This window comes from Ambystoma mexicanum, chromosome 10 (assembly GCF_040938575.1).
Source record: "Ambystoma mexicanum isolate Mex_15411 chromosome 10, UKY_AmexF1_1, whole genome shotgun sequence".
NCBI classification, from domain to species: domain Eukaryota; kingdom Metazoa; phylum Chordata; class Amphibia; order Caudata; family Ambystomatidae; genus Ambystoma; species Ambystoma mexicanum.
Window position 1 is genome coordinate 95002964 of NC_090932.1, and position 23882 is coordinate 95026845.

The 23882-nt window shown below is 49.6% G+C and overlaps 1 protein-coding gene across 7 annotated transcripts in view; it reads right to left on the bottom strand.

Moving 5' to 3' along the window:
• ARMC9 (armadillo repeat containing 9) overlaps positions 1 to 23882 on the bottom strand; it is a 1454284-nt gene that overhangs the window by 638666 nt on the left and 791736 nt on the right. For all 7 annotated transcript variants that reach the window (XM_069617565.1, XM_069617561.1, XM_069617566.1 and 4 more), the window contains one exon: positions 19672 to 19730. In XM_069617565.1, coding sequence (XP_069473666.1) covers positions 19672 to 19730 — 59 coding nt within the window. The remainder of the gene's footprint in view (positions 1 to 19671; positions 19731 to 23882) is intronic.

Below are 23882 nucleotides of genomic sequence, written 5' to 3' on the forward strand. Positions count from 1 at the left end.
CCCGGTACTTCTTCTCGTACCGATCCGTTCTCGCATGCGTTGTGGATGGGTTCTTGAGGAGGGCGAGACCCTCATCCCAGATATCGTCCAGTAGAGGTACAGCGAGGACCGTCTTCCTCTTGGTCTCGCGCCGTTGATAAAGGAAACCTTCCTTCTTCTTCTCTTCCGGGCAGAGCTGGAAAAGCTCGGATGCCCTGGCGATCATGGCATGAAACGATCCAATCTCGTCGGGCGGGGAAGCCCGGGGAGGAGGTGACGACGGAAGATCCTTGTCGTAAACCTCGTCGTCTGTACCCGTCGCGGCCGTGTCCGTCCCCGTATCATCCCCACGGGTCGTGGACGGGGAGGAGGGCTGAGCAGGGCGCGATGGTTGAAAAGGAGGTGGAGGATGAATCCTTCTTCTCTTAGGAGGAGGGCTCCCAGAAGGGCCTGGCTCCAGTTCCCCCGTAGGGAGCGGTTCCTCCGTTGGTGGTAACGGCAATCTCGTCCTTATCTCCGAGCATTAGGACTGTATAGCCAACAAAATGGCCGCCGAGTTGTCTTGCGGCACTGGTTGAGGGGATTCCGACGGGCGGTCAGGAGCCTCGTCGGCACCCTTGACGTTCTCGTCGTCTCCTACGTCGGGATCCCTCACGATGGGCTGGTCTTCTTCCACGCCAATGCCGTGGCTTAAGACTTCGATCAGCTCCTCTTCAGAGGTTGAGGCCGAATCCACGACGACCTCCTGCCCCCCCTTTTTCTTCTCCGTCGGAGGTTTCACGGGGGTCCTGTCGATGGGCTTGAAAGAGGACTCCCTCTGCGGTGGCAGGGAGACTCTGAGCCCCGAAGTCGCCTCCACTGGTGTAGCCTCCACAGGCTGAGCCAGGGCCGCCGCAACTGTCTCGATAGAAGCCTTGGCAGGGTGGATCAAGGCTTTCACCACCTTAGGTGCGCTCACCGCCTTCTCCTAGGAGGGAAGGTCACCGCCTCGCTCCCACTCCGATGGGGCCTTCGAGCTCGACCGGGGTCTCTCCAGGAGCTTCGCCGGGTGCTCGGCCTTCCTCTTACCCGAGCCAGAGCGTTGGCTCGTGGTTGATGGCGCCGGGGAGGATGCGCCCTGCCTGGCAACCGTAGAGCCCGACCGTTCGGCGCTCCCGGTGCCAGCGGACTCGCGGTGCTTGGCCTTCTGTTGGGCCCCCGTCGCCGGGGCGCCCTCAAAGGTCTTAGAAGACCGCTCGGACTTCTTCTTCTTCTTCTCGCCTGACGGGCTCTTCCCTTCCAGCCAGTTGGCGAGACGCAGATGGCGGTCCTTCATGGTCCGCTCCGACATATTGCCGCAAAACGCACAGTCCTTCTCCACGTGCGTCTTGTCCTCATGCAGGCAGTAGAGGCAAAGGGAGTGTTCGTCCTCCTTAAAGACATTCTGAAGCTGGCATCCAGGGCAGACCCTGAACAGCTTTCCGGGCGTCGAGCTTCCCTTCTCCTGGGCCTTGTCCGAGATGGGCCTGAGAAACTTCTGGAGTCCTCCAAAAGCGTGGCTCGACGAAATCTTCACCCTTGAGGGGCGTAGAGGAATCCGACACGGGTCCCTGTTGATCGGATAAAGAAACGGTGGAGTTTGAGGCTCTTTTGACCGAAAAAAGAGAATTTTCCTATGAAAAAGCGCGAAAACGCACTACAGCTCGAGAGCAATAGCACGAGGATCCCAACACATGAACGTGCGGTAAAAATCTGAAGATGGCTGTCAGAGGCGGGGCTTAGGGAGATGGCAGTCATTGGCTGTGGTCAGTATGACGCAGAGATCAGTGATTGGTTACTACTACGAAAGACAGATCAGAAACGAAACTGATACTGATTTTTCTTTACCGAGGATTCCCAGCCTGACGACGGGGAATATTCATGAGCATGTGAAACCATGCCAGACCCCATGCTGGAGAAGCTGGCCATCTCCCAGCTTAATCTTCACACTCAATCTGTTGGCTGTCTCCATGACCATCAGTCTGGCTTCAGAGCTGCCACAAGCACAGAAACTGATTTCCTGAACATCCGTGAATACCTGCTCTCGAACCTTGATTCCAACACCCACTGTGCCCTCATCTTACTTGATCTCTCTCTGCCTTTTACACGGTCAACCATGCCATCCTGCTCAACCGTCTCCTTGATAACCTGGGTATAACCGTTCAGGCCCTGGCTTGGCTCACTTCCTTCCTCTCTGATCGACCCTCCCAGGTCCAAATCAGGTCCTTCCTCTCCTCTATCACTATCTCTTCCTGTGGTGTTCCCCAGGGGTCTAATCTCTCTCCCTGACTGTTCAACCAATAGCTGGCACTTCTTGCCCACTGCATTGCTGCTCTCTGTCCCAACTTTCAGTGCTATGCGGATGAGACTCAACTCTTTTTCAGGCTCCCTTCCACCACCTCTTCTCCTTCTCTCATCTCCGACTGTGTTTGCTATCCAGTAGTGGTGAGCCACCAATGATCTCTGCCTAAAACCGAGATTCACCTTATCGGCACACCAGCTCCCTCCTTTCCTGTCGCTCTCTGGCCGGCCTCTCTTGGCCCTCTTCCTGCTCCCACCTGCAAGGCTAAAAACCTTGGGGTCATCTTCGAATACACACTTTCCTTCTCTCCGCACATCTCTGACGTCTCTAAGAAGTCACACTAGCAGCTGCATCTCCTCAGAGGTATTCTTTCTTTCCTCTCCTTCCCACAGAAGCTCACTGTCTCCAGAGCACTGGTTCTCTCTAGGCTGCACTACTGCAACAGCCTATTTTCTAAATCTGCCCGCCTCTACTCTTCGCCCTCTGCAGCTCATCCAAAACAGGACTGCAAGACTTGTCCTTGGTGTCAAGCCCAGGGATCGTATCTTTCCAGGTCTGAAATCTCTGCACAGGATTAAGTTCAAAATCCTCTGGATTGTCCACAAGGCCTTCTGGGGCCTGAGACCTCAATACCTTGAACTCTCTCTTCATAAATATCTTCCTTATCGAGCTCTTAGCTCATCCACCTCCAACTGCCTCATGATCAGTCGCTTCTCCAAGCAACAACTTGGTGGTAGAAGGAACAAGTTACTTACCTGTAACTGTTGTTCTCCAGCATGGGTCTGGCATGGATTCACATGCTCATGAATATTCCCCGTCGTCAGGCTGGGAATCCTCGGTAAAGAAAAAACCAGTATCAGTTTCGTTTCTGATCTGTCTTTCGTAGTAGTAACCAATCAGTGATCTCTGCGTCATACTGACCACAGCCAATGACTGCCCTCTACCTAAGCCCCGCCTCTGGCAGCCATCTTCAGATTTGGTAGCAGGTGAAGTGGCAGTATGACCAAGTGAAGAGCCGCAGAGGGGTAGGCGGGAGGGTTCGCATGTGAATCCATGCCAGACCCATGCTGGAGAACAACAGTTACAGGTAAGTAACTTGTTCCTTCTCCAGCATGGGGTCTGGCATGGATTCACATGCTCATGAATAAAGAATACATAGCAGTACACACATGCACAACCACGGGAGGTGGCAAAGGCTCAACATTAAGCATTACATCAAACTCAACATTAAGCAAATCTTACCTCCTCACCAGGCTCACCTTAGGCGAACAGGTTGCGCAGCACTGCTTGGCCGACCCTGGACTCCTCCCTGGAATCACGATCGACGCAGTAGAATTTCGTGAAGGTGTGCGTCGACCTCCACGTAGCAGCCCTGCAGATGTCCAGCAAGGGCACACCAGATAGGAACGCTGTGGTAGCTGCGATCGCTCTGGTGGAATGGGCTCTCGGACGGCCAGGCAGCGGTAGAGTTGTGACGTCTTCCGAAAACACTTTGTGCGGTCCACGTAGAACTTCAGCGCTCTAGCCACATCCAGCGAGTGCAAAGTCCTTTCAGCCGGCGACGAAGGCGACGGGAAGAAAACAGGCAACACCAAGGGTTCGTTGAGGTGGAAGTCCGACGGCACCTTGGGCATGAAGGAAGGGTGCGTTCTGAGCACTACCCTCGTGTCGTGAAAAGTCAAGTACGGGGCCTTGCAGGAAAGGGCCTGGATCTCTCCCACCCGTCGTGCGGAGGTGATGGCCACAAGAAACGCTGTTTTCCACGACAAGAACTTCAACGGAGCCGAGTGCAGAGGCTCGAACGGAGGTCCCATGAGCTTGGACAGCACCACGTTGAGCTCCCACGCCGGGGCCGGAGCCTTCACCGGCGGGAACGATCTGAACAGTCCCTTCATGAACTCTTTCACCAGACGATGAGACCACAAAGACGTCCGCCCCGTGGTTCTGGTGTATTGGGAGATCGCAGCAAGATGAATCTTGATGGACGCGTGCGCCAGTCCAGCTTTGGCCAGCGTCAGTAGGTACGGCAGTACTTGGGGGGCCGTAATCCGTAGAGGGTTAATCTTCTGTGCGCGGCACCAGACAGAGAACCTCTTCCATTTGTGTCCGTAGCATTTCAGAGTTGAGGACGCCCTGGCCTTTGCAAGAACCTCTCTGCAGTCGGCCGGTATGTCGTATCCTCCAAACTCTAACGCTGCAGGAGCCAGGCCTGCAAGTTCAGCGACTTCGGGTCGTGATGGAGGATGGCGCCTCCTTCCCTGGAGAGAAGATCCGCGTCCACTGGCAGCTTGATTGACGGGGACGCTGACAAGTCCAGAAGGTCCGGGAACCATATCTGCCTCGGCCACGCAGGTGCGACGAGGATCATCCTGCACCGTGACCTCTTGAGCTGGTTGATGAGCCGGATCAGCAATGGCAATGGAGGGAACGCGTATAGAAACAGGCCCTCCCAGGGGAACGAGAAAGCATCGCCCATGCTCCTCGGCTGGGGAAACCTGCTGGCGAACCTCCGGCACTTGGAGTTCGTCGCCATCGCGAACAGAACGATCTGGGGTGTGCCCCACCGTCGGAAGAGGCGGTCCACTAGATCCTGTCGTAGTTCCCACTCGTGGCACGAGCGCAGCTCCCTGCTGAGTGAGTCGGCGATGGTGTTTTTTATCCCTGCCAGATGAAACGGCACCAGAAACATCCCTTGGGCGACGGCCCAATGCCACAGATCCTGCGCCTCCCTGGACAGGGCTGGGGACCTGGTTCCACCCTGTTTCCTGATGTAGAACATGGTGGTGGTGTTGTTGTCGGTGAAGATCCTCACCACCTTCCCCTTGAGGGACGGAAGGAAGGACCTGAGGGCCCAAACCACTGCACAGAGCTCCAGGACGTTGATATGGAGGAATTTCTCCGTCGGGAGCCAAAGGCCTCTCGCGTGCAGATTTTCGGTGTGCGCTCCCCACCCTTCCAGGGAGGCATCCGTGGTCACTGTCTCCTGGTGGCCGGGAGTCTGGAAGTCCATGCCCGCCGTCAGATGCGCGCGGGTGCCCCAGCACCGGATCGCTCGTCGGAAACTCTCGTCGAGTGTGATCCTCTCCTCAAAGCTGCCCGTCGTCTGGATCCAGCGCGCGTCCAGGAACTCCTGCAACGGGCGCATCCGGAGCCTGCACAGGGGGATGAGGTAAATGCAAGAAGACATCATTCCGAGGAGGGACTTGATGGACCTCACTCTGGCTGCGTCCGCAACCAGCATCCGCTGCACTTTGCCCAGAATGGTCCTTTCCTCCGACGGGGAGGCCAGAAGTGGCACTGTGTCGAGCTTCGCTCCCAGAAACAGTGCGTCTTGCGCGGGCACCAGGTGGGACTTGGCGTAGTTTACGGAGAATCCCAGGTCCGTGAGAAGTTGGATGAGCCAGTCGTCCAGGTAGGGGTAGACGTGGATCCCTCTCGGCGCAGCTGCGCCGCCACCGGTGCGAGGCACTTGGTGAACACCCTGGGTGCCGACCTTAGTCCGAAGGGAAGGCCTCTGACTGATAGTGACGCCCTTGGACCACGAACCTGAGGAACTTCCGGTGTCCCTTTAGGATGGGAATTTGGAAGTAGGCATCCTCCAAATCCAACGACGACAGGAAATCGCCCTCCTCCAGCTGACCCAGGACGTGTTGGAGGGTGACCATCCGGAACTTCTGTGCCTTGATGAATTTGTTCAGTCGTCGTAGGTCCAGGATGGGACGCCATCCTCCCGTCTTCTTCTTCACGAGGAAGTATCTTGAGTAAACTCCGGAGCCCCGAAGCCTCTTTGGGACGAGCTCAATGGCGCCCTTCCTGAGCATCGCCTTTACCTCCAAGAGAAGTTGAGGGACGTGAAGTTCTTTCCTGGCCACAGGGGGGACGCACGGGCACCTTCTTTGAAACTTGAGCGCGTGACCCTGGGCTAGGGCGTCCAGCACCCAACGGTCGGTGGAGATGGACTCCCACACGCTGACGAAGCTCGCCAGCCGGCCTCCCACCGGGGTGCTTCAGTGGGGGCCCGACCCCATGGCCGGTTCAGTCCTGCTTCGACGAGGCTTTGCCGCCTTGACCTCCTTGGCGACGACGGCGGGGTCCGCCTTACTTGCCTCGTCCCCTGTAAGCTTCCTGCCAGCTGTAACCGCCTCTACACAGAACATTCACTCAGAATATTCCATCATCCACACATAAACATTCCACATGACATCTCAAGCTACCTCACCTCAGACAGGCACAATACAACACACCTCCCTCCTTTACTAAACCATACATGCACAGAACAAGTCACATACCAGAACAACACAACTACCACCTTCCAAGATATACGCACACGTAACACTCAACTGGCAGACAGACACTTCCACGGCCAAACCCAACCATCAAAACATCACACCCTGACAAACTACATTCCATGTACCAATAACAAAAATACTGTCATCCATCTGCCTGTTCCTGCCACAAACAAGCAACTGGGTTCTCACCCCAGGACTTGGCCAACCCTGAAACTGGGCTACTTCACCTACATTCCTGAACAACCACAAGACTGCTACACCTCCTACCACCTCCCCCCGCCTACAACAACGCGGGTGTCCAGGCTGCCACCCTGGAACCCCAGCAGGCCTCTAGACTGCCACTCTAGAGAACTGAGACCTCAAAGCCTCCAAAAAGACAATCACAACTTCACTCCAACAGGGATTCACAAAGTGGAAACATACAACATCACTGAGATCACAAACACCCATGGTCTTAATACCATACTCATTACACCAGATCAGGATGTACAAGCCTTCCAAACACAATGGGAGTGGTGGCCACGCACTCCCAATGCCAACATCAATGACTGGTAAAAACTAAACGATCTTATAGCAAGGAAAACATCCTAACCCAAAACAAGCTGTTGAACCCATGGATACAACGAAATCCACAATAAATACCACAAGTAACATAGAAAACAATTTACTCATCATCTCAGGACTTGCCACACTCAATACCGACGGGTCATTACCAGGCGTCCCCAGCTACCCCTTTACCACCAGCTACCTACTGTCCAATGTGATGAGAAGGATAAAAAAAACCCTAGAGGAGGCGCTACCTCCCTCACAGAACAACCTCATCGCTGTTCAACCTTTACCGGAATCAGGTAACCCCTATAACCAGACCAATCCCCTCACATGAAATTAGAAAATCCTAACATCCTTAATTGAAAGAGTTGAGGCGCTACCTCACTCTAGAACAATCACATGGGTGTTCAACTTTTACCACGACAGGTAACTACCCAAACCAAACCAAAACAATGTAAGGAAAACTATATACCCCACTGACATTACCCAAACAATTCAAACCATGCATTTCACACTGCAACACTTCCATGCTGAATGTGAGTTCACCCAATACTCAACACTCACTGACTCTCTCCAACCTATCTGAGTCAGATTCATCATAACATACATTCCAAAATCATAGAATGCTGCAACCATATGCTGTAAACAATACATAAACCGCATTGAAAGCATTTGCGTTGTGCACATTTGAATACAAAACCATGTTGCTCATAGTAAGTAAAATCCCCAAAACTAACACTTTTATGAACTAAAACGTCCATAGCCATTTGTAGGCTCTTAAGCGAACCTATGAGTCCATAGCCACAGGCTCTACTGACATGTGCAATATAGCTGAAAATCCTCAAATGATTAAAGCTCACTCATACACATACCACCCATCTTAAACTAACAGCAACAATTTATGCACATTAGTGTCCATGTGCCATGGTACTTGGCACTCGAAACCTGCAATTCCTCAAAAGAATTATGCTAAATACCCTTCAATCAACATATTACCACACTATATTGCCACCGTTTCACTTACCCATTTACATAACAGAACAGTGCTGTTTAAGATGCATGTATATCTTCTATAAACACAAAGGCCCTCATTACGACCCTGGCGGAAAGTAACTGATCTGACCGCCATAGCGTAAATAGCGTTTCCGCCATTGCACGACGGAGTAAAGTGCGGCTAATTCTGACCCATCGGGCACGAGCACTACGCCATGGCGGAAGTGCAAAGTCCGCGATGGCGGAAATGTCCCCAAAACGCCCCTCACCGCCGTCGTACGGCGCCCTAGGTGCAATTCCGCCACCCATCATAGCCGTCACCGTAATGAGCGGCAATCGGAAAATACGGTGACCGTAAATATACGGAAACGGAACTAAAAACATGGACCCGGAACGGGAAACAGCACGCCGTACACCTATAAAATCAGAATTCCCACACAACCGTTAAAAATACTACCCTGAGACACATCCCAACCCGTCATCCACCCTAGTGAAAACAATAAAAATGGGAAAAGTAGCGAAAAAAGCGTGCGACCGCAAGCGGCAGGTCCACTTCTCCCGTGAGGAACTCACCGTGCTCACAGAGACCCTCCAGGAGAATGCTGCCGTCGTCTTCTCGACGCAAATGACCAGGACGGCACTTGCGAACAAGAAGGCCATATGGGCCCTGGTGGCACAGCGGGTAAGTGCGGTGGGGACCGCACCCCGCAACCCACAGCAATGCAGAAAGCGATGGGACGACTTGCGGATACGCGTACGGAGCATACTATCCGCCAACCGTAACATTGCCACAGCTACCGGGGGAGGATCGGAATCACCCATCAAGTTGACCCCCTGGGAAGAAATCTGTGCCTCCACCATTGGAATGGAGAGTATAGAGGGAGTCGGAGGGATGGAGAAAGGAGTGCAGACATCCGAAGAATCAGGTAGGTGGGCCAAATAAAACAATGCAAAATCCACAATGTCCAATCATGTGAAGTACCATGTGTCCACATAGTGCAACAGAAACACATGTCCAGGAGAACGTCCACATACATTGGCCTGATAGCGCACTTTAAAAGTCACATTAAATACATAAATAATTAAAAATCCCAAAAACACCCTCTACACGTGCAGCAGGCACACCCTAACTGCAGGCTGCAAAACAACTGCATCCTCAATCCACACAAAAATGAAACCACCTCCAAGGCCCTGACCCAAATCACCCTCAGGTACCACCCCAATGCATGTGATACATTGCCATTCCAATTTCCACAGACCCATTAATAACGCTCGCCCTCCTTTACTCCACCACAGGGTCCGATTCAAACGACGAGCTCCAGGACACCCCTACCAGCACACCTGCAAAGAGGGCCAAGACCAACGGCCAAAGACCCTCCACCTCAGCTGCACGGATAAAGACACGGCAGCAGCACAAATCAAGTGTCAGCACACAGGAGGGGACTTCAACAGGCACCCCAGCAGCCAGCATGCCCACAACAGCACCACCACAGGTCCCCCCAATGGATGCCACAGAAGGCACTGCTTCTGGTGGCAGCAGCACCATAGGTGACACTGCATTAATGGCAGCATGCTCCGACACAGAAAACGGTGATGTCGATGTAGGATCCATCCATGACCTGTCTCAATCCCCCTGTTTGTTCCATCCCGTACACCATGAGGATACCACGCAGGGGCACCCACAAGACGACGACTGGCCATCCCCCACAAGCCCTGTGTCAAGGCAACATGAGGTGATCAGCCCCTCTGTGACACCACCGCAAATGGCCATGGCCCAGCAGAGGCAACAGTCCCTCGACCAGGTGATCGTGCAACAGCAGCAACTGGCCACGCTCCTCAAGGACCATGCTGATGAATGTGGGGGTACTAAGGCAGCCATAGAAACATCTACTGAGACACTTAGGGCAGAAATGGAGAGAAGTACAGAGACACTAAGGGCACAAATGGAGATAAGCACCGAGAGCCTGAGAGTACAAATGGAGAGAAGCACCGAGAGCCTGAGGGGGGAACTGCATGCGACGTCCAAAGACGTATGTGCTGAACTTGCCGCTGTGCGCCGTGTGCTCACTGAGCTCTCACAAACCCTTAGGGACATGCATGGACGTGAGCAGGCAGAGACATCATCCGTTGCAAGTTCCGTCCAGGGCAGCCCCCAACGTAGATCTGGGAGGAACCTCCGCTCCACAGGCAGGGGTGCCCCTGATACCCGGAGAGGGGGCTTGCAATAGCGTCTGCCCACTGACAATGAGCATCTTTGGACACTGGTGTTGGGGGGGAGGTAGGAGGGTGGAGGGGGTGTGTTGGGCTTACTTGGGTGGCGGGTCGATGGGGTGTGTAACATAATTTCACATATGCTATAAACATTTCACAATCATCCAATGAGATGTGTGGACATTGATCTTTGTGTACGAGGCCTTTATAGGCGTACAGTCCATATTGTGCATGTTCCAGACACACACAGTGCCAAAAGTCCCGTGTCCATGTATCAGCCACCAGGCGTGAGTGCTAGAAGCATGAATCTATAATAATCTGACGAATTTCACGGCCCTCCTGTGCCTCGCGGACTCCTTGAGGTGCTGCCACATCCCCACCCTCATCATGACCATCTTCAGGTGCTTGCAGTTCTGCGTCAGGGGGCATGGGCACATTTCTACGTACGCACATGTTGTGTAGCATGACACATGCCATGACCATCTTTGCAACCTTCTCATGGCGATACAGGAGTGCCCCGCCAGACCTGCTGAGGCAGCGGAAACGACCCTTCAGTAGGCCGAATGCCTGTTTTATGACTACACGGGTACGTGAGTGGGCATGGTTGTAAACCTCCTCATGCTGGTTCTGTGGGTTCCGGAGTGGTGTAAGGAGCCATCTCTTCAGTGGATACCCGGCATCACCTGTATGTGGACAATAAAGGATGTTTGTGGAATGTCATTGCTACGTACGCATCCCCCCCCCTTCCTGCCAGGTCATTGCCGCATCACATACCCCACATTATCATGCATGAAATGAGACTCACCGAGTAGCCAGGATCTGTTCCCTGCGTGTCGCTCCATGTAGCGTGGTATTGTAGAGTTCCTCAAGACCATAGAATCATGGGTTGATCCAGGAAATCGGGCACAACAATGTGTAATGATCCTGTTGGAGTCACACACCATTTGTACATTAAGAGAATGATATTGTTTTCGGTTGCGGTACTGGGCCTCCATGGCATGTGGGACAACCAATTCCACATGGGTGCAGTCGATGGCACCAATGCAACCCGGTATGCCGGCAAGTGCATGGAATCCCACTTTTGGGTTCGTAATTTCCTGCTCCGAGCGTGGTAGAGAGATGTAGTCGTCTGCGTGCTTCAGGAGGGCATCGAGCACTTGCAATAGTGTCCGTGACAACAGTGGCTGTGAAATGCAATGCAACTGTCCGACTGTGTGCTGGTAGGTGCCTGTGGCCAGGAAGTGGAGTACAGACACCACCTTCAGTAGGGGTGGGATGGCGGTTGGGCTATCTATCATGCTGACAAGGTCAGCGTGTGTCATGTGCACAATGGCGGTTGTGGTGTCCCGGTCCAAACGGTAGAGGGTGTGGATCTGCTCATCAGTGAGGTTGAACGGATGTGCTCGGAGGCGTGGGATTGCGGGCTGCCTGCGTGGTGGTAGTGGCTGTGCTGGTGGGCCTTGCTGGCCCTGCCTTGCCCTCCTCCTCCTCCTGCGTCTCCTCTGTGCGGCCAGTTGTTGTAGTAGTTGGTGTTCGTCTTCTTCTTGAAGTTGGAGTACTTGCAGTGCTATCAGGTCCCCCAGGGCCAACATCGCTAGTCCTGCCGGTAGCATTTTGGAGTGGGTGTGGTTGTGGGAGGGGGTTGGGTGTGCAATTTATGTGTTTTCAGGCTGTATAGCCTCCACCTGTGGTGATTCATTCCACCTGTGCAAGCTGCAATCCCCTTTGGGCGAGCACGTCCCGCACACAACGCTGCAATTCGACGCATGCCATCTTGGTATTACAATCATGTATTTAATCCCGATGGCAGTGAAATATTGGTTCATATGTTCATTCTGCTATGGTCCCATTGTTTCACATACTATCTTTGCAGTCGCGAACAAACTTGTGAAGGGTCAGTGGAAAGTAGTACTCGATTAATGGTGGACCCTCATGCAGCACTGTACCGCGGTTCACCGACGGGCGGGGCGTACCATTTGTGAGTGAAGCCAGTTGCCATTTTCACACACTGACGCACTACATGGATGGATTTGTGATTTCAAGCGGTCACAGATGCCTTTTCGACGTGATGTTGCAAATGAGGAATTCGAAGGACAGCGCTTTCGGTTTTCAGCTAGCGGCGAGGAGACGCCCACAGGTCTGACTGCAGATATAAAGTTCTATTGTTTAATGTCCTTGGGACGGGGGCCATGGCGAGAATGCAATGATTGATATGAATAGTATGGGATGCGCAATAGCGTAGTGGACGATAAGGCCGGACGTTCCCAAATACATGTTACTTCACAACACTGGAATTCCGGGCTGGAGCACAGTGGATTTTGCAGACTGCATTACGCACAGACTCAATGGAAATTTCACATGTTATGTGAGTAAATAATCAGGCGTTTTCATACCGGGATGAGGGAATGATGTATGGATGCATGGACAGATGATTGAATAGAGAGTTTGCCATGTACATGGCTTTTTGGAATCTATCCACTTCCCCTGCGCTATGTGATGCAGGGCTGCCATAGTGAGACCATCGTCTATCTGCCCTTGTTGAACCCTCCCTGTCTCGACGCGCCTTCAAACACTTGTGTCTATGCACGTTACTAATCCCATCTAATGGATTCTGTTTTAACAGACGCATGCACACAAACACTCGTTTGTAATAGTGTTTTCACCTCGATTTATATAGTTATGATTCGCAAGTGATTTTTGGGTGGGAATAATCCTTTTGAGTGGGCTAGCATGCATATGGCTGTGGATTTAGTGTGATCATTGAAGTGAGTAATTCAAATGAAGTTCTGATGCCCATACTATTCTTTTTCATTTCATTTGGGTGACAGGTATCTCCTCCCCTTTTGCCGCTGCCATCTGTATGCCACTCCTGCAGATGGCTTTTACTCCCGACACCTGCTGCTTCGTGTTAATCAGTGGAGCAGCATTACGATCTTATGGGACGATCGCCAATGGCCCACATGCCCTTACGCAGTACTAGTGGCTAGGAGCAACATATCGACCTTTCAGCTGGACTAGTGCCTACCTAATGGGACGGCCCTGCGGTTCTAGGCGCTTCCATGTTGCCTTTTTGAACGTGAATGTAGCCCCTGTGTACCATGAAGGAACAGGGCGTCACACAAGAAGAAGCTGGTCATTTATTGCGGATGCAGCCCACAATAATGAAATATATTTTGGAGTTCATGACCTAATAGCTGTATGGGCTTGGTGATTTTGTTGTGCATTAAATTTTGATTATGATATTGACCGTGTAGCGTTATTCTTTGCAAGTAATGTAGCATATTCCTATTTGTGGAGCGATGTATTGTGAGAAGATCTGCATTGGGTTCCGGCTTCTGAGTATAGTTGCATGGTACTGTACTGGGCGCGTTTGCCTACGAAGCCCAGTGAGGTCAGGGATAGGGGCTGCCATTATGACTGTTTTAATGATGTCATGCTCAGGGGCGGGGGATTAGCTTTTGTGTAACAGATGCCGGTCAGCCAGGTGGATTGGTGGAATGATGTGATTATCAGAATATGGCTGGTCACAGGTGCCTGTGTTTGCGTGCGTTTCTTGGAGGGAGACTGAGGTCATGTCCATTGGAATAGCTTCTGTATTCGTGCCATCTGTGCCCTGCAGCTCCCATTGGCCCCTCTTGAGATGAGCCTGGCTGCTCAGTCACTCTGCCAACGTGTGTGGTACATGCTTATGCTGATGGTTGGTTTGTTTACTGGCAGGAGTACAGGGCTGGTGCAGTCTCACTCAGGATACTGCTTTGAATGTTGCCTTTCACTGGTGTCAAGCGATGGGGGGCCTGTTTTTGTTTGTCTCATATTTCAGTTCATGTTGCTGTACTTGAACCTTCACATGCCTGTGCTGCATCAGTACGGCAATGGTGCCATGGCAAATATGGATGGCCACTCACAAGGCACTTGGAGCACCTACATTCATTTGTTCGTTGGCATGCATGGGTGACTTGTACATTTCACTGGTTGCATTGTGTGACTTCATTGCACCTACGAGGAGTTGTGCAATGTGGCCAGGGAGTGGTGTACAGGCACTCAGTAGGGCCTTTCACGGTTGGTTCGCGATGCCGTACTTCTCACCATGGCGGAATGGTACTTTCCGCCATGCTTGATGGCGTTAGGTAAATGTCCGCTAGGGTCAGAATTCGCGTACCGTTGCGCCATGGTGGTAATTACGGTTTCGCATGGTGCGCGTACTTGGTGCAGTTAGCGTTGGCGTTCACTACGGTGTCACTAATGGCATCGTACTTTACGGTGACGGGTCATAATCGCACCGAGCGCTATTCGATGGCGGTATTGCATTTCCGCCATCGTTTTTCGATTTCCGCCAGGGTCGTAATGAGGGCCAAACTCATTTGCATCCTCGCAGTGCCCCCATTCTACAGATTCACAGCGCACGAAGGCACTCACCATCCTGCACATGCAAAAATGCTCCGTCAGTTTTAAATAGGTATATTTAAGGTTCCAAACTACCCAACATTATGGCTGTTACTCTCTGCACAAGCCTGTACCCCACCATACTGTCATGACCTAAAAATGTCACCTTATTTGTTGGCCGCTACCTGTCGCCTCACTAACTGAGACAGAGCAGCATGCCAGCATCACAATCTGCCGAAAATGTCTCTTTTGCCAAGCAGAGACCACAGCATTTGGCACCTAAACAAACCATGTCTCTTGGATCCGATTCGTATCATAGGGTTCCCATGTTCTAAGCATTGTTCATTCCTGCCTTAATATAGCTGCACACATATTTTGCTTCCTTCCTTCTAAAACACATGTCTTGCCAAACGAAAGATTCCTTAAAGTACTTTCCCTTTTACATCCTCAGGGAAAACAGCACTTATAATACGAAGCTCTAACAATAGCACATTCCAAAGAACATTCCACGCTTCACCATCTCCCCCTGCTGCATGTGTGACATCATCAGTCACTACTGCTCAGCAGGGCTATGCAGAGCTTCATAGGCCAACGGTCGTTCACTTCCCAGGAGACCCCGCCACAAAAGGCTCATAAATCACCAGAGTTTCAGACAGCCAAAAACATGATGTGCATGATAAGCACAGTACGGTGCTGCCAGGCTCCCATAACTTCAAAGCCTGCAATTATCTCATGAGAAGGACACCGTTTAAAACAACAGCTCCCCATTGCTATGAGTGCACAAGACATGGGAGTGACATGTAGTCAGGCAAACAGTCCTCCTTGTTCATGTCAAATTCACATCCATTTCCCAAACTCAGAGCAGCGTCTATTTTTTTTTATTGCCATTCTAACTTTAAAAAAAACGTAGAGTAGCATCACATTCCTCCCAGTGGGCTAGCTCTTCATTACATCTCACGGAGGACCAGGGTACAGCGTTTGCTTTCAACATCAATTTCCCAGTATTGCCAGTATTATCTTTCACCTGCTGGTCCAGCGCCATCTCCAGCCCCCAGGGCAGAGCTCTGCCTCCTACTTAGGAGCTGCCCATCCAAAAAGGGGCCTCTTTCTTGGACTTCCCCTGAACCCTGGGATGCAGTCCTCCTTCCTGCTCCTGGAGCTGATCCTTCTGCAACGGGGCCCAATTCCTGTTCCTGCCCCTGCGCTCTGGTGAGCCATGTCAGGGCTTCTTCCTGAAGACTCCCTGGGGCCCAGCTTGCCCACTACTTATGTGCGCCGGTCCCACCAAAGATGGGGCTTTAATCCTCCGGCTCGCCCTGCACCCTGGGTGATGGGACTTACATTTTTGGGGGCGGTGTTGTCCTTCTCCAGAAGCTTGTCCTTCCTGCACCCCCCGCAGCAGGATCCTCAGTCCATCAGCTTGTGGCACATAGGTTACCAAAGACCGACTCGTCGCCATTGTTAAAAAGCAGGTTGCAGGCTCTTTAAGATTTCTTCAGGTAAGTTTATTTCCAAGTTCTTAGTTACAAATCCACATGAAGACATAAAGGACATAAGTTGTGACAACACGGACTCCCATCACCCAGGGCCAGCCAGCTGTAACCGCCTCTACACAGAACACTCACTCAGAATATTCCATCATCCACACAAACATTCCACATGACATCTCAAGCTACCTCACCTCAGACAGGCACAATACAACAATGGCCAGAATAACAAACGTATCCAAAAGGTGAACCAGTGACTCGAGGAACTACTGGCTAGGTGGCTTAGGGAGAGACAGTGAAAGAAAATCGGAGAAGGGTCGTCCCGGGAGTCAGGCATACCTAGCTCAGGTGGCCCATTCTGACCCAGACTAACCCTGACATGGCCCTTTCCACTGAGATAGTTTGAACATCTAGAAGGCGCCCTTGTATTTCTAGATGGCCTGCTCCAGTGTCAAGAGAGTTAGCAACCATTAGCCCAGTCTTCTATGTGCAGGTCTGTATGAGGCTTTCAGTTCTGTAGAATTATTTTTTGAGAGCATTTTGCTTCTAATAAGCCAGACTTACCTTGCTTTGCGGAATTCCCAGAGTGCTTTGTCATCTCCAAGAACGTAGAACGATGCCTTCATTGGAATGTCCCTCTACAGCATTAAGTTGACAATATCCCAAATCCTCTTCCAGAAGTTGGGAGACTTGGATCTGAACCATGTCTAATGCCCATTTGCTACCCTGAAATGTCTATCTCGAGCAAGCCTTACTGTTGGTCAGGTGTCTCAGGTGCATCTCCGCAGGCAACCAATAGACTCTCTTTATCAACTTGATCTAGAAAACTCATCATCCAATCAAGCACAGACAGAAACTCTTCAACGCCACCTACACCAGCCCCTAACACCACGTACTGCAACTACACCTGCGGCAAGTTCGGCTGGTTGTTCCGAGTTGCCTGTACATTTTAGATGCCAAACGGGGGGCATACAGAAATCTGCTCCATGCTCAATTAGACTTCATGGTGTGGGAGGGGGACTTTCCACAAGCCTTTCATGAGAGCTCTCTTTAGCTGTTTAATGATTTCAGCAATCCGTAATTGAAATAGGTTTTTTGATCTTGATGGATCTGATTTTACTATTAGATTGTCAACTAGATTGACAATCCAATAGTAAAATCAGATTGTGTTAAAACATCTAGAGATCCATCAAGATCAAAAAACCTATTTCAATTACGGATGTATAGCAAAGGTTAAAAATTGAAAACTTAAATGGTTGTATTTACACATGCGTCTATCGTTTTAGAATAATTGTGTTTGAAACTTTTATGTCATAGTCAATTTTGTGTATATTTTAGAGTGTCTGTAAATGAATTTTATATGTACCATGTCTTCCCTACTAACGAGGGTTTTTTACCAAATTACCCATAATAAAGTTTATATTTTTGAATGTAATTCTGGGGTGAATGAGTAGCTGTTGACAATCCATTCTCCTACCTTCTTTATACTTTACAAGTTCACGTTGTTCCCAAATTTAAGGTAGGAGTCCACTTTTCAGTGGGTTTTTTGGGATCCCCTTATTGTTTTTCGTTCAGTGTTTCACCAATAATGTTACTCCTTTAATCCTATAAACCTCCATCCAACAACTGCAATAGCATGCCATTGCAGATGCCATAGGAACATCCTCTTTGAGTTCATCAGTGATGTTATTAATGACCTCTATTGTGATATCATCTATGACTTAGGTGTGAGGCTGCAAGCAGTCCAGTGGGGGGGGATTTTGTTTGAACCCTACTATTATGTTGAACAGAACACACAAGGCTCAAGATGATACAATGAAATTATTCTGGAACAAGATAAAGCAGGTTCCAACATGCCCCCAAGTGCAAGGCAGCATTGCCACCCAGACACAATCTACAAATGTCAAGAGATGGAACCCTCACAAGTAATTACGAATACGATGCAAACCTACTCCAAGGTCAAAAGGATGAAATAAGACCCCCACGCTAAGCAGTGACACGGTGTAAGGAAAAGGTACTGTTATACATTAAAAACACTTTGTTTTGTTGATTTAATTACTATTCATGTTACTATAAAAGAACTTTATGTATCAATTCTACAACTCCCTAATGTTTGTTATGGCACAGTACTGCAAGAATGATCCATTAATGTAACATTGAGGGAGTTAGCATTTATCTTGAGTGAAGAGACCAGCATCGCCTGGCTGGAGGCACACCATGGAACTTCAACAGCTTTAAGATATGCAAATGATGAGTCTGTAGCGGGCCACTTTGAAGCTTAGTGGTAATGCTTTGCAAGGAAAAGCATGATACAGCAGTTTGACTTTGTTGCCTAAACTGGTCATGTGATGGTAGTATTTTTTGGGGGTCTAGGAAGGATCCATAAACACTGATTACTGCAGTAGCTACACCAGACAGCCAACCAGTAGCAACGAGAGACATTGTATTGAGAGTACCAACCACTTGAGCCCAGACTTCTAAAAGGAACAATATCAAGCCATACAGGTGATACTAAATCAAGTCTCTGTAGTGGAACAGCAACTTCACTGCAACAAGACTACAACTCAAGCTCAACTGTGGGAGGGTACCACATAAATCCAATGGAACACCGCTCTAATCTTAACCTATAGGAGGACATCATATAATTTCAAGCCAGGTAGCACTTTGTCTGGGGGATGAAGCTGCAATTATCAATGGAGAGGCCAACTGAAGTCTTTGCACATTAAGTGAAGGAGACAACCATTTCAGGCCTCACCCAAAGAATGAAAATGCATTACCCCAAGGAAACAATGACTTGGGTCTTCAACCATACAGGAACATCATGTCAATTCAAGGAGATAAGAGGTTACATCTAGACCATGGCACCATGCCACTCCCAAGGAAGAATGCTGCAGTGCTCTGCTCAAGGGCTCTCATGCAGGGGAACAACAGTATTCTAAAAAGATAATCACGTCAGCATCTCCCAAGCAGACTACATCAGACATCACTTGTAAAAGGGGATCTCAATACTCTAAAGATAAAATTACTCAAAGCCTCACATTGACAACACATCAGTCTAAGAAGGAAAGTACCACAATCCTGGCCTGTTAAACAACACTTCATTATTTAAAATATTAGAATCACTTCAGCACAACTCTGACGGGAGAAACTTTGTCTCTCACATGTAGCAAGACAATATGCAAACAAAAACTTCACAGGCCCCTATGCTTTGTTTCTCTTTCTTACTCAAGGCCACCTCATAATTATAAGATGCAGCTATAGCATCTCTTGTGCAGGACTGGTGAAGGTTACATTTGAGTAACACACAGGTAATCAAGGCAGGATTAAGTAAAGCAATACACAAATGGTATCATCTGTTTGCAGGTGTCTTTCTTTCAGGACAATGAATCAGCTAACATCAGAGATATCTGAAGTTTTTGCAAAAATCTACAAATTCTCCTCAACCCACGCCAGCACTTACTTCATCATCTTCTTCCTCCTCTTCATCATCAGACTCTGCACAAACATCAAGTGTCTCTTCTAAATTTGGAGAAAATAAACATCAAGTTGAACAAAAAGAAATGACCAATGATGTGTCATGCTCTCACTAGGAATTACAGGCATTGTATTTACTTTCCTCTGTTTTCTCCTGTCTATTGAAAATTACTGCCACACCCTCTTGCCGCCCACATATTTGCTCGTAGATTATTATGGAAACTTCGGGCCGCATCACATTTGTCAGTACCAGCTCAGCCCACAAAAAGCACTTCATGAACATTGAAAGTTTCACAGACAACTCATCAATATCGCCCATTCAAGATGACTGCATTCAGATGTGTAGCGCCTACCCATTCAAATCACAAACATCAAGTGTCTCTTCTAAATTTGGAGAAGATAAAACATCAAGACGAACAAAACAAAATGACAAGTTTAAAATCTGCTGTTATCTCACTAGGAATTAATGGAATTCTATTTAACTTTCCTCTGTTTTCTACAGTGAATTGAGTTACCTCGATGCTCTCTTGCCTCCCATGTGGATTGCTCTTAGATTATCCTGCAAACGTCAGGCCACATCACATTTTCTAGTACAAGCTCAGCCCACAAAATGCACTTCATGAACATTGAAAGTGTCACAGACACTTCATCAATATCAACCATTCAGGATGACTGCATTCAAATGTGCGCCTCCTGCCCATTCAAATCAAATTGATTTGGTTAGCCAAGATTCCCTGGCTGCAAGCGGAGTATTCATTATCATGCCCGTTTCTTCCCCCTCTGAAGCATCAGGTAAAGATGCAGGGTGAAGGCAGCAAATGGGACTACAATGGGCTGTCCTCAATTTAAGGGATGATGGGACAGAGTTTAAGGTGCATGATTTGGGCCCAAGAAAAGACAAATCATTACCTAAAGCTAACCTAGGATTCACCTGCTTAGTCCTGCATGGCAGTTGATTATGTACTTTCTACGTTCAGCATTCAGCCCCTAAAACAATAGTCCTACTCTGAAGGGGTATATGCCATCTTTTTCATGAATGAGTCACCCGTTGTCCACCACTAATGATCTTTTTTTAATTGTTTTATATACACAGGTTGTACAATCCAGAAAGGTGTGGAGCAAATCATGCAGAGTAGCTTCTACACAATAACAAATGACCACCTTCACACTAACGTCTTCCAAATGTGCATGGTGCAATACATACATCGCATTATTGCTCTCCTGTCTCTAGATAAGTATATTTCACATTAGATTAATGTATGCAGTGTTTGACAGACATAACTTCTTGCATCTCATGCCAAGATACCAGTAGCATAAATGGTGGTGGAACTATGAGGTGAGAAAGTGAAACTCTTCCAGTCTACCAAGCTTTGGTATTCTTCCCAACCATCTGCATGCTGGCTCACCGTGACTAAAAGTGTTGCAGGCTGTTAACATGTGGCAGAGGATGTGAGAGGCTAGTGTGGCATGGTTGAGTAAGGGGTCAAACAAAGGGGTGGCATGTTTCAACCAAGTTTTATTTAAGAAATAAAGAAAAGAACCTACCTCTCCCCATCTCTAAAATGTTATCCCTACTTAAAGAAATCAGTGGCAGAGCCAAGGGAGAGGTAGGAGGGACGGCCACCTCCCCAAGCTCCTCCCCTGGTGCCCAGTGCACCCCAGCCTCCTGCTGGCACCCTATTATCTGCCCCCAGCACCAAAAGCTGCCTCCACTACTGAAATAAATATCAACATGGGTACCCGTCGTCAGGATATTTATCCAAATAAAAAGTGGCTGTCCTCTGTCCAAAATTCTACTCAAACCCTACCACTTATCTATAAAAGGGTTCTGCATCCAAATGAAAATAGTACCAGGAGAATGACTCCCTTCTCCTGGTGAACTGGCTCAGTCTTTATCTCTTTTCCAACAATGCTTTCACTAGTTTCTGAATCAACAAAGAATATTGTCAGGGGAATGAATACATTCTCCTGACACAACTTGCACATCCTTGAGGGCTGCGTTAGGATAGTCTTTTGCAATAGTCCTCAAAAGTCTCTTCACCTATTCCCAGGGGCTCCTGAAAGCTTGCTTTACAATTCCAGCAATTCTTACCTGTCTCATGACATTATGAAGATTACTTCCAGACAGCTCGTTGGCCAGTATCCTCTTTACTCTTACTTGGATTACCACAGTGACGAAGGAGAGTCCTCCCGATGCACTCTTGACGCTTAGATCTTTGGATATCACTACCGAGTTGAGGGAGATTACTCCCATGGTTCTTTTGACTCTTGAGCTGCCCCAAGCCCCCACCAGGTCTCCCCTCTTCTCACATTAACTATTGCGTTTTGGGGTCTGCATCGGCGGATCTTCCTGGGGCGATGGGCTGACTCACGTTGCTACTGAGCATCCTGCTTCATTTACTTCGCTCCCCACTTTGTCCTTGTGGCTCGGGTCACACGGTTCAGGTGCAGTTGAAGGACCATGCTGTCCACCTCCTAGAAGTCACGCCACCGCTCTTCCACTGTTCAGCAGCTTGGCTTGCACAGTGGTGCTCTGCCGTCCATTCTTGGATGTCTCTGCCACTTGGAGATCAGCGTTCTTGCAGCTTCGTGTTCCCAAGTTCGAACTTCGTGGACTGGGCTAGCTTCATGCCGGCTGCTCTATTTCCCAGTCTTTTCCTGATCTTTATTTCCTGTGGATGGATCCTCCCCAGCGTAAAGTCCTTCATTATTGTTGTTGAGATAATCGTTATGCCTCATTGGGGCCAACTCTTCTCGGTACTATGGTAAAGAAACCTGTTATTACTCTGTAATTTTCTTTGGCTCTTCTTCATCTGGTTCATATTAATTGGTGAATCAAAGATGGAATAGACATTACCATAACGGACACTAGTATTATCAGGGCTTTCTGATAGGGACTTGGTCCCAAGGGAAAAGGGGTTAGGGAGTTCCTTCATGGAACAGGACTCCCCATCTCGATGAGGGCATTCTCTCCCTGTGAGGTCCCACTTTCCACCACCCCTAGGGGAATTATTGGGTAGGGGCCTCACCTCCCTAGTCTCACAGGGAAGGGCTCCATCCTGGGGAGAAGTGAGGAGATCCTGTGAATTGTCACATTAGGTACAGCCAAGCGAATAAAAGTGACCATTGGAAGTGGAGGGTGAGGACATGAGGGCGAGGAGCACAGGAACCCCCCCCCCATTAAACATTGCAGGGCGAGGGAACTATGGCTATCCAGAACGTAGGAAGGTGGAGGTGGGTGGAGGTAATGGGGCAAGATAAGGACGCTTTGGGGAGGATCTGCAGTGAGTCGTCTCATGATGACTCATTACAGATACTATCCTTTGTCACTTGCATCACCTCTGAGGAATATATCGCTGCAGTTGGTAGCACCCATCTGTAAAGTTCTGTATATTCTAAGGGTGCAGCCGGAGGAGATAACACACATGTGGGAATGATTGCAGAGCGAGGCCCAACCCTGCCTAGCCTCATCGGGACAAGATGGCGACTGCCCATAGGAATCCCATGTGCATTGGTTCCTATGGGTAATCTTCATAGCCCCCTTTGGCCTCTTCTTCATCCCAGTGGTCTTGGAATAGAGCAGTGGGGAGGTATTATGGGAGTTGTAGTGTTCCCTGGTAATTACGGGAAAATTATATACATTTTTGTCAGGCTGAAGGGGGCAGTTGTATTGTTCTGGGTGAATGGGTTTTGGGCAATAATATCCCATAGTGACTGAGCGGTGTCGGGTAGCGATGTATTGGACACCTTGGAAGAGGATATCTAGAGGGTCCTTAGGTTTTCCACATTTACTATAGCCACATGCACTTTAATCCGCTGTGTTGTTTGGGATAAGGGTAAGATGATTTGTGTTCTCTTCTTGATATTTGCCTTTAAGGTTGGGGGCCTGCTCTATGCCACTATTGGGGGAACCACTTCACCTTATGGCTCTCCCTACTTGCCTCCAACTCAGGGTTTGTGTCCCAGACCCCGAGTTCTAGATCTCTCCTTTTTATATGGTTGCGCAGTAACCCAGACCCTCTGGTACCCCCACGGCCAGCTGGTTCCCTACCATACCTTCCGGGACTTCTCTTGTGGTATCCGGTCTGCCTCAGGGTTTGCCTTTGCTCTGTTCAGTCACACCGGAGTTCCGGAGGCTTCGCAATCACTGCTGTCGATCTGCAGCTTCTGCAGTACAGGAACCAGGTACAGACTGCT